Here is an 11,050-nt window from a genome sequence, read left to right as displayed (position 1 = left end):
ATGGCATCGGATATATCACCCCTGCCGACCCAACTGCCCCTCAGTTCCTTCTGCTGCTACTGCCACAGTGGAAGGACGGGGTGGGAAGGGATCTGAGCAACACATCTCAAAAACAACGGTACAAGGTGAGTAACCGTCTCTTCTTCTCGAGTGCTTGTCATATCGTTCCAATTAGGTATCCACCTTACCTAGGCGGTGGGGTCGGGATGTTGCAGAATGCAAAACTGAGCCAAAGGCTGCATCATCTTCTGGACTGTTGACACAGAGCATTAATGTTGAAGCAAAGGTGTGGACTGAGACCCAGGTAGCTGCGGCGACATATCTCCCTGAATAGGTACACAAGCCAGGAAGGCAGCAATGAAGCCTGAGCCTGGTAGAATGCGCGGTGATGTGGCTTGGGAAAGATGAGCCAAATCAGAATAAGTGCGGAGCACGCCCACCCAAGATGAGATTCTTCTGACAGGAACCAGGTAGGCCTTTCATCGGTCTGCTACCCGACAAAGAGTTAGGGCATTTTGAAAGGGTTTTGTCCGCTCAATATAAAAGTCCGAGCGCGTCTAGCGGATTCCAGGAATGCACTGTTGCCCCATCACGTGAGTGTGGCTTCGAGAGAGCGGTGCCACTCCAGGCGGCGCCCAGCCGACCCACCGAGTGTTGCTAGGGTAAAAATCTTCCAGCAAACGTGCACGTGGCGTGCGCACACGTAATTGGAATGGATATGAGCAACACATCTAGAAGAACAACAGTTACAAAAGTGAGTAACCATCTTTTCCTTAAAGGCAATCCAAGTATGTTAAGGTACCCAAGCAACCTTAAGTGAAACCACGAAGAGAAAAAATATACGAAAAAACTGTATTTAAAAATCAGTTTAATCTGGGAACACAGCTACTGAAATGTTTTGATCATAATCATATAGTTATTGTAGTGTTGCTGCAGAGTAAGGTTTTTAGGGTTTATTTCTCAAACATCTGCTACGAGCTACTTTCAAAGGCAGGATAGTGGATTAGATGGACTTCTGACCTAGTACAGCAATTTTTTCTTAAAATGGATATAATATTAATTACGTCTCTGACAGGCAGTGTTCTCGATCAATTTGAGAGCTGTGGGTAAGAGTATTATGCAGAAGAACAAAGAATGATTATTATGTTTGTGATTTAGGTATTCAGCTACGCAAAGTCGAAGAGCAGCGTGAACAAGAAGCTAAACATGAGCGCATTGAGAATGATGTTGCCACTATATTGTCTCGCCGCATTGCTGTGGAATACAGTGACTCAGAAGATGATTCAGAGTTTGATGAAGTGGATTGGTTGGAGTAGAATAGATACATTGATATACACTGAATGCTAATGTCCATTGTGGTGATTGTTCTTTGAAAACATTTGATGGTCATTTCTAGTGGGTTTTGTATTTTTTTTCTTTACACTACGCATCATTAATCCATGTTTTTCTACTTTTCCGTTTTCTTGTAAACTACTAGCACATCTTTGAAACTAAATGTTTTACAGTGGCTTTTCTTTTCTTGAAAGAACATATTTTGTTCCAGTAGACCACTAAGTATTAAGCATGGGCAGCTGTTGGTAGAGTAGCAGTTTCAATATTTTGGCATATCTTAACTGTGCACTTTGTGAATTTTAAGTTAATGAAGGTAACTGAGATTGAAATTCCAAGGGCAGCTGTATGTACTAATGAGCCTTATTCCATTTTTGATAAATGTTTTTAAAAACCTAGCTATCAAAATATACATCTGTACACTAAGAAGATACATATAGTTAGCAGCACTGAACACAATGAAAGGAAAAAAAGGATCTTTGGGGGCTTTTATTGTTTTATTGTTGTTTTTTAAATAATTATGGCCTTATTTGAATGTTTAGAGGTTTCCCCCTCCCTCCCAGGTACATATCGTGTGGTACTATTTTGCCTGCATACAAAAGTTTAAATTTTTTTCTGTGTGAAATCTTCTGACTTAAACATGCTGTGTAACTTATGTAACTGTTAAAAATAACAGTTTGGTTTAATAAATGGTAAATGTTCTTAGCTGTTGCTTTTTTAATAAAGTCGTCTTTTTTCTGGCATTACTTAGGAGCTGAAGGGCAAGATTTTCAAAAGTGCCTAAATCACTTATAAAAAAAGACTACTTATGCTTCTCAGTAACTTGGGTTAAATTTTCAGAAGTACCTATGGTACATGGGGGGGGGGGCAATAATCAAAACAATATGTTCGTTGAGGGAGAAACCTGTGAAACAAAACAAAGAGAACTAGATGCTATTGCAAAATCATGTGTCATGCTATCTAATTTATACTGCATGTCAGCCACATCCATATACACAAAAGCCAATGCAATTTTGGACTCAATTCAGAGTTCTTCAAGTAGATGCAACCATGTATTCCACCTAGGTATGAGCGCGCCCAATGCACCAGAGCCAGAGACTTTTGTCTCATAATACCCATAGAGGGGCTGCTTTTGTCTCTCATTGCCACATCTCCTGGCTATATGGGGCAGTGCTGCCCTGACCCCCCTCACTTCCATCTTACCACTAGTGGCTGGAGTTGGAGCTCTGTATGGTTTGTGTTCTTGCAACCTCTCTTTCTTAGTGACTTTTTCTAGTTATATATAGTTAATTAGTACCCTTGGTATAGTGTGTGTTAGATTTTGTTTATTTCCCTGGTGATGCCCTCACCATTGTGTGGGGGAATATTCCCCACACCCAATGCTTGCTGTGCTTAAGCAAAGCCCACTTCAAGGAGCAGTGTTCAGTTTGCAAATCATTCATGAAACAGTCTCAGGTTGCAAGATATCTTCATCTAAAGCAGCACCTGCTTGAACAGGCCATGCAGCCTGCTTCAGCACCAATGCCTACACTGGGTTGGAGGTCACCCTCAGGTTCTGAGAGTGCTGCCACTTCGCATCCTCCAACTGGTACCTCTCTGAAGAGACTGAGAAGTTGCTGCCCATCAAGTGTGGCAAGGAAAAGGTCATGCAAGACTGATCATGGCCACTCCAGGTCACATGGGGACTTGTCTGCCTCCTCCAGAAAGATCACAGACTGGCATGGTGTGAATGCCGGTGCACAGGAGTAGGTCCACTCAAACACTACCATGGTGGGAAGTCAGACTCCATACCATTGACTCTTGTTCTGGGCCTGGGTCATCCATTGAGTCTAGTACTGATGAGAGCAATACTGGCAGCATATCAGGCAGCAGTGGACCTTCTCTGCCTTTCTATCCCAATCTCCCTTGGCCCAGGGCTGCATTGTTTATAGCTCCATTGACTGGGCAAGCCCCTGAACCTGTGGGGCCATCAGCACCAAATCCTGATGTTTCCCTTCCACACTCAGTGGAAGCAGGGCTGAGCTGGGCCAAAGTCCTTCCTCAGCACCAGGAACCTCTTCAGCACCCGTACTGTTGATGCTGCCAATGTTAATGTGGTGGCAGTCACTGCCCCTCACTTAGGTACCATTAGTCACCTTGATACTGCTGCCCACTTTGGGAGTTCAACACTACTTCTACAACTGGAAACAGCAGAGGCATACTCAGTTCGCGGTACCATTTCCACCATTGGTGCCAGTTCTTTCTTCATTTTGGGCTCCAGCTGAATCAGACCAGTTGCTTGCACCCTCTCAGGGCTGGCTCCATCTTTATCCTCTGAAACCCAGGACTCCGACATCCAGGTAGGGATCTTCCTCCTGTTCTCCATTGCCTAACTCACATCAGGGATTGCTCCTAGAGCACAAGGGGTACCAGAATTGACACTTGTCATGGGACTCCCCTCTGTTACAAAGGTCCCACTCCTCAAGTCATTCTAAGCCCACTGAGCAGGCCTGTGGCAGTGACTTGATTCCATGCAGGCCCAGGCACTGTGAACCTTCCCCTCATGGAGCCTTCACAGTCATCCCATCGAAGTCCATCAGTCCTGGAAAAGGACCCAGTTCTGGAACAGTTAACTTCTTCGTCTCTGTCCCTGGACAATTCTGCAGTGCCTGGCTCTTCCTCTTCTTCAGTACCAGAGGCTTTCAAGGCATACCTGGACCTTTGTGGCACGTGACTGCTTCCCTGGGTATTCAAGTGGAGTTCCTGCAAGAGAATATCCATAAGTTGTTGGACATCATGCAGCCATTTGCCCTGGGAGTGGCCCTCCCTATCAATCATGCTCTCCTTGAGCCTGCTAAGGTTCTCTGAAGCATGCTCGCTTCGGTACCACCTACTGTGAAGCACACGGAGAAATGCCACTTTGTGTTGGTGCAGGGGTTTGAGGGTTATTACTCGCATCCATCCCCAAACTCCCTGGTCGTAACTTTAGTCAGTGATACAGCCCGGTAGGGCAGAGTTAAGTCTACACCCAAAGATAAGGACTCTAAATGGATGGACTTGAAGGGTAGGAAGATTTACACCTCTTCTTCCCTTCCTAACAGATGGGCACTGCTAACCAGTAGGCGTTGCTGTCCAAATATAACTTCATGAACTGGACAACTCTGTCTAAGTTTGTGGACCAGCTGCACAAAGCCTCAAGGGAGGAATTTTGGGCATTTGTTATCGAAGGCTGCTTGGTAGCTAAGAATTTGTTGCAGTGTGTGCTGGACATTGTGGATTCCTCGGCCAGTCTTGGCCTTGGCGATGACCACAAGAAGGGCTTCCTGGCTGCAGAATTCAGGCACTGCTCCCCATGTACAACAGGCCATACAGGATTTGCCTTTTGACAGCCAATTCCTTTTCTCAGACAAAGATGAATGAGACTTTGCACTCCTTCAAGGACTGTAGGGCTATCCTACAGTCCTTGGGAGGTGCATATGTTGGCAGTGCAGTGGTGCCACTACAGTGGTCAACAGCAGCAGCAGTATCATCCGCAGTGCACATTTTGGGCAGCTTCTCTCTCCCACAAGATAGTGTGACCACAGAAAGGGGCATAGGCCCCAGAGGAGGAGGCATTTGGATCTAGGGTCTGGGCAGTTGACACTCCTTCCCTGGCACTCCTCAAGTACCTAGTTTGACTCCTTGGTCAGAACTAGTGTTCCAGTCATCACTCCATTCTCCCCATCCCTTCCATTTGGGGACAGGCTGACTCACTTTTACAATGCTTGGGTTCAGTCACTGCTAACAGTTGGGTCCTAAGCATTGTCAAATAGGGCTATGCCATCCAGTTGCCATCCATTCCTCTCCCCTTCCTCCCTGTGCCTCTTCAGGGACCTCTCTCACAAAATACGGCTCCTTGAGCAGGTCCACTTTCTACTGGCTTTGGGAATGCTGGAGGTGGTTCCGCTGGTACAGTGGGGTTAGGTCTTCTATTCTCAGTACTTTCTGGTGCCCAAATCCAAGGAAAGAGTAAGACCCATTCTCAATCTTGTGATGTTATTGATATAAAATGGGACCATATAGAACATGGTTTGCAACCAAGGTCCTGTAGTGGCACCAAATCCTATGTAAAAGGGGGTCATATCAGGTGTCTCAGACCAGGTTATGGGTTACTGGTTATGATTATGCTGTCTGTATCATTTTGTAGTTGAAGTTAAGTATTGACAGTATACTATCTGTATTTCAATTTGGTGCCGCAGTTCTGGGAAACACCCCAGAAAAGTTGGTGTTAGCTCTGCTTAGCCTGCTTGATGGTCCATTAAGGACCATCAGCTACACAACTGACCCCATTGGTAAGCAGAAAAGGGAAGGCAAGAGGCGCCATTACTCAGGGCAAAAGTATACAGGGGAATGCACCACGATTCTTTGTTCTTGTGACTGTGAAATTCACCAAAAACTCCATTTGCTGTACATTTTCCACAGTAAGAACAAAGAATGTTCTTATACGGGAAGTGCCTATATCAGGCTGATGCGTCATCTCCATCTTGTCTTCAATCCTGCTTCCTACCTCTGAGGACTGCTACAAGCTGAAGATCTCACAGGGACTGATGACCCAGTCAGCGCGGGATGTTCTCAGAGACTTGAATGTGACCTGCAGTTTACTCCATCATGCTACAAGCCTGACTAGAACTTTGCCATTACTTATGTAATTGTTCCATTTAACCATTCTAGCTCTCGTCTCTATCTTTTCCCTTAGAATAAAGTTTAGTTTAGATCAAAGATTGGCAGAAAGCAGGTGATTGTGGGTAGATCTGAGGTATATTGACTGGTCTGGGCTTGGTCCTTTGGTCGAGAACCTTTTTCTTACTGGGGTGTTGGTTTTCATAACTGTTCATCCCAGGCGGCGTGGCATAGTGGTGATACTGGAGACTGGAGTGTCTAAGGAATGTGCTTATGTGACTTGTGGTTAGCCAGTGGAGTGAAACTGACGTCATTTTTGTCTTGCTGGCTTTGGTTTGCCTTAGAGGTGGAAAAACCCCAGCCTTGGGCTGTGACTGCCCTGTTTGAGCAGTTGGTCCTGAATTGGCATTCTCAGTTGGGTCCTGCCAGAACCGCCTCATCACAAATCTCCATGGCCGAAACAAATATATCAGATATATGAATTTCTGCATGGTCATTCTATTGCCTGTCTTCCCCATGTTGTCTCAGAATGACTGGTTTGCTGCTCAGGACCTTCAGGATGCCCACTTTCACATGGCAATTTTGTCAAGCCACAGAAAATTCTCTGTTTGTCATAGCAGAGCGCCACTTTCAGTATATGGTGCTTCCCTTCAGTCTCTCTTCTGCCCCTGGGTTTTTACCAATTCATGGTCATGGTGACAGCATACCTCAGAAGGGAAGGAATTCACATCTTCTCATACCTGGATAACTGGCTACTGAGGGGAAGGGGAAGTTCTCTCTCATATTGACATTACGCTGAACTTGCTTGACCAGTTGGATCTGATCTTAAACACCAGAAAATCAACTTTGGTTCCCACTCAAAATAATCAAGTTCATTGGGGTGCTAATAGACTCTACGAGTTCAAGAGCATTTTTGCTGACTGTTTTCAGGCGATTTGTCACCTTTGCCTCAGCCTTCAACAATAGCGTGGATGTACCTGAGGCTCTGTAGCCACATCCACTTGCACCCAGGTGGTCCAGTTTGCAAGGTTGTTTCTTTACCCCTTCAAATGTGGCTCAGGACAGTTTATTGTCTGACTTAACTCCTTGGACAGATTGGTCTGTCTCTCTCCACTGGTCCTGGAAACCTTGCAGTGGTGGATGCTTCCAGAAAATGTTTTTCTGGTGTTCCCTTTGTCTGGCCCTTACCAGCCAAGACCTCTCTCCCTGGGGAACACATCTGGGGTCACTGAAAGTTCAAGCTCTGTGGCCGGAGCAGGAGAACTCACTGAATATCAATGTGCTGGAGTTTCAGGCCATCTATAATTCATGTCATGCTTTTCTGGACTATATGAGGGGCTCATACTTATCTACATTACCACCTCAGTGTATTATGTGACCATGCAAGGGGGAGCACACTCCAGAGAGCTCTCCCAAGAGGCAGTCAAATTGTGGCAATTCTGCACTGAGGAGAGTATTGCTCCTATAGCTGACCACTTGCCCGGGATCCAGAATCAGCTCATGGACCATCTCAGCAGGAATTTTTCCCTGAACCTCAAGTGTCCTCTGGGTCATCTTTGTGGCTTGGGACATTCCAATGATTCACCTGTTTGCCATGAGGAACAACAGGAAATGGCATCTGTTCCACTCGAGGGGGCCTCAGTGCAGGGTCCCTGTCTGATGCTTTCCATTTCATTGGGCAGTCAACTCTCCTGTATGCTTTCCCCCGATCTCAGTCATCCCACAGGTCATCCTCAAGCTGAAGACTGATCAGGTCAAGCTCATTATCATTGTCCCAATGTGGCCGAGGCAGTGCTAGTTACCTGACCTCCTCACACGGTCAGTTCAGCCTTCCATATCCCTTCCTCTCCGTCCTAATGTACTCTCAAAGAATCACGGTCGCACCTTGCATGCCTCACTCAGCACCCTGCATCTCATGGGATGGCTGCTTCGTGACTAGATGAGGAGGAAGAGTCGTGTTCAGTGGCAGTTCAATAGGTCCTACTCAACTGTAGAAAGCCCTCTAATAGAATGGCCTATTTGGCAAAATGGAAGTGGTTTTCGATGTTTTCATTGACCTGCAGAATTCAACTGATGCTGGCTTCCAAGTTGCCCTGAATAGAGTACCTGCTGCACCTTCAGTTGTCAGGACTTGCTAGTTGTTAGTTCACTGAGAGTCATCTGGCAGCGACATCAATATTTTATCCCCCCGTCAGGGAAGATCAGTTTTTTCCAGGACCGTGGTAATAAGATTCTTAAAAGGGCTACTTTGTCTCTCCATCCTCCTGTCCAAGAGTGGTTCCTCTGCGGGACCTTAACATGGTCCTAGCAGCTTTAATGGGACCTCCATCAGAGCCCCTGACATTTTGTCCCTTTCCATTTTTGCTGCAAAAAAAACTGTGTTCCTGGTAGTAACATCCCCACTAGGGGATTCTGAGTTGCAGAGCATCTTTGTACACCATTCTCTAAGGACGAAGTGACTTTATCAAACTACTGTGGACACAAATTTTAGGTGTGGTTCTAGTTTCATTTGACCCAGGCAGTATATTTACCTGTGTTCTTTCCTAAGTTACATTAATCTCTAGAGGAGAAGCATCTCCATTAGACATCAGGCGATTTCTGGCCTTCTATCTGGACAGGACTAAAGTGTTTCATGCTTCACCTTGCCTATTTGTGTTATATGCAGATTGTAAGAAGGGGCAAGTGGTCTCTTCACAGACTATCTCTAGATGGATAATGTCCTGTATCAAAACTACCTATGAACTAACTTTGTCTATGCCCCCTCAGCAAATGCAAGCTCATTCTATGAAAGCACAAGCAACATCAATAGTGTTCCCCAGTGACGTCTCAATAATGGACATTTGCAGGGCTGCTACATGGTTGTCCACACATACATTTACAAACCAATATGCCATTACCGCATCTTTCAGTGTGGATGCAAGTTCTGTTAGGGTCGTCCAATGCAAGGCTGCATCTACTCAAAGAAGAAGAAATAGTTACTTATTGGAACGATAGTTCTTTGAGATGTGATGCAGACATGCATTGGATGACCCACCCTTCATTCCCTCTGCATCAGAGTTTAATCTCTGGGCATTCAGTGTGAAGGAATTGAGGAGAGTTAGGGCAGCGCTGCCTCAGATGGCCAGGGGAGGGACTATGGCCCTGAGGTGCACTCAGCCACCCTTTATGGGTACTGCAAGATAAAATTATCCAGTCCTGGTGTGCTGGGCATGCACATCTTTAAGTGGAATACATGTCTGCATCACATCTTGAAGACTGACAGTAAGTAACTGTTTCTTAGTTACAGAACAAGGAGGTATAGTTCCTCTTTAGGTGGGAGTGAATTCATATCTGGAATATGGTATTTTTTCTAATTATATATCCTTACAGTATAGTTTAACCATTGTCAGAGAAAAGGGATGGAAAAGGTATTGGTAAGCTCCATGGTATAAATATTGGATATAATTTTAACCTCTTAATATATCTTGTTGACATGCCACTATGTGAAGAAGGCTCAATGATCACAGAGCACACTGTGTCACCCCACAGCTAGATGGCAGGGATAGTTTAGAATGCTGAAAGGACTTCTGAATTCCTCTGGACCAGACTGTAGTACAGATCGTTGCATCCACCCCACAGATAAGAGCCAGGGCTCCGCACTTAATTTCTCCAGGAATCTAAACTTCATGCAAATATCCTGGAAAGGAGGGCAGTCCTGGATGCACATCCTGTACTGTGGAATCCCATAACGTGGGTCTGATTCAAATGGACAAACAGACATCCTGTATTCCACATGAAGAAAGAACTCACTGTCATCTGTGACAGAACTGGGTTGCCATTTATATGGCATGGAAGGAGAGCATACATGTAGACAGACAACAAAAAGGATAGTACATTTTGACACGTGCCTGCTGAATCAAGTGGTGGTGGATTGAGTATTGAATAGGACACATTTCTTTTCCACAGCTCTGAATACCAAAATTCTCTATAGACTAGCCAACTAACTACAGAAAAATCATTTAAAAAAATTAGGGAGCCAGTGTCAGTAAATTTGGGGTACTCAGTGCTGAAAAGGTTTTGTATTGCCAACTGGTCCTGTGTGATTAAACCATGAGACTTGAATCCACTCATTATTATTTTGTAAAATAAACTACATACACTTGACTTGCAAAGCTCACATACAGGAATAATTCAGAGGTTGCTTTCAAATGCTAGTCTGAAGCTGACAGCATGTGCCTTGAATGGCAGGCTCCCTGAGGAATAAGAAATGCAATCAGACATAATCCGCATAGACACATCTTAATTTGTCTCCCTGTTTCCATTTGGCTTCAGTTACCTTTCCTGGGAGAAGTACAAAAGAAAATTTCCTGGGCTGAGTTTCACAGATCACATTTATCAGTACACGCTGAAGAAAAATATTTTGTAAAATGCTGCTACAGACAAACCCTAAAGGGAGGGAAATGGGAGCAGTGTTATGAAAAGCAGTAGCACCAGCTACCATGTGAGTATGGGCCATGTTTAGGCCTGGAATAAGGCGGCCCAACTCCTCCTGAAGTCAATATTTCAGGTATGAATTTGGACCCGACCATCTCAGTAAAAGAACCCCCCAAAATTAGGGCTAACACTGAAGAAATCAATAGGGAAAATTAAAGCAGGTTCGGTACAACAACTGCTCTGTCTGTAATTTATAGGTTAAGTAAGATAGCTGAGCCTTAACAGTTTGCTTAGTGAGTCTCTGAAACTACTCTATTAGGGGAAAGAATAATATGTATCAGCTGTCCCAGATACATAGGAGGAAACTGAGCTTTAAAAGATGTGGAGAAGCCCAAATCCTGATTTCCCTGATGTGGGTATCTCAGTAGAAAGGCTGGACCCTGCCAAGACCTTACCAGAGCAACAATGATAGATGAGGTAGATATGACTTGAGCGAGTAGACAGTCTTTACTTATCTGTGTCCATTAGCTACCTGACCTGACAAATAACAACACTGCTCTACAGCCAAAATGCTTCAGAAATAAATGTAGTCAAACTTTACTAATTCTGGGTCACTGAGAATGAAAATGATGCTTAAAATTGTTGATTGGCTCTAGTCTAGCTGTTGGGC

The 11,050-nt window shown here is 44.9% G+C and overlaps 1 protein-coding gene across 8 annotated transcripts in view; it reads left to right on the top strand.

The window, feature by feature from the left end:
* The window catches only part of WASF1 (WASP family member 1), a 227,533-nt gene extending 225,502 nt beyond the window's left edge, over window positions 1-2,031 (top strand). For all 8 annotated transcript variants that reach the window (XM_075063893.1, XM_075063891.1, XM_075063892.1 and 5 more), the window contains one exon: window positions 1,159-2,031. In XM_075063893.1, the coding sequence (XP_074919994.1) occupies window positions 1,159-1,316 (158 nt within the window). In that variant the 3' untranslated portion in view covers window positions 1,317-2,031. The remainder of the gene's footprint in view (window positions 1-1,158) is intronic.
* Window positions 2,032-11,050: the final 9,019 nt, after the last annotated feature.

Source organism: Chelonoidis abingdonii, chromosome 3 (genome assembly GCF_003597395.2).
Source record: "Chelonoidis abingdonii isolate Lonesome George chromosome 3, CheloAbing_2.0, whole genome shotgun sequence".
NCBI lineage: Eukaryota > Metazoa > Chordata > Testudines > Testudinidae > Chelonoidis > Chelonoidis abingdonii.
This window is presented reverse-complemented; position numbering and strand designations above follow the sequence as displayed.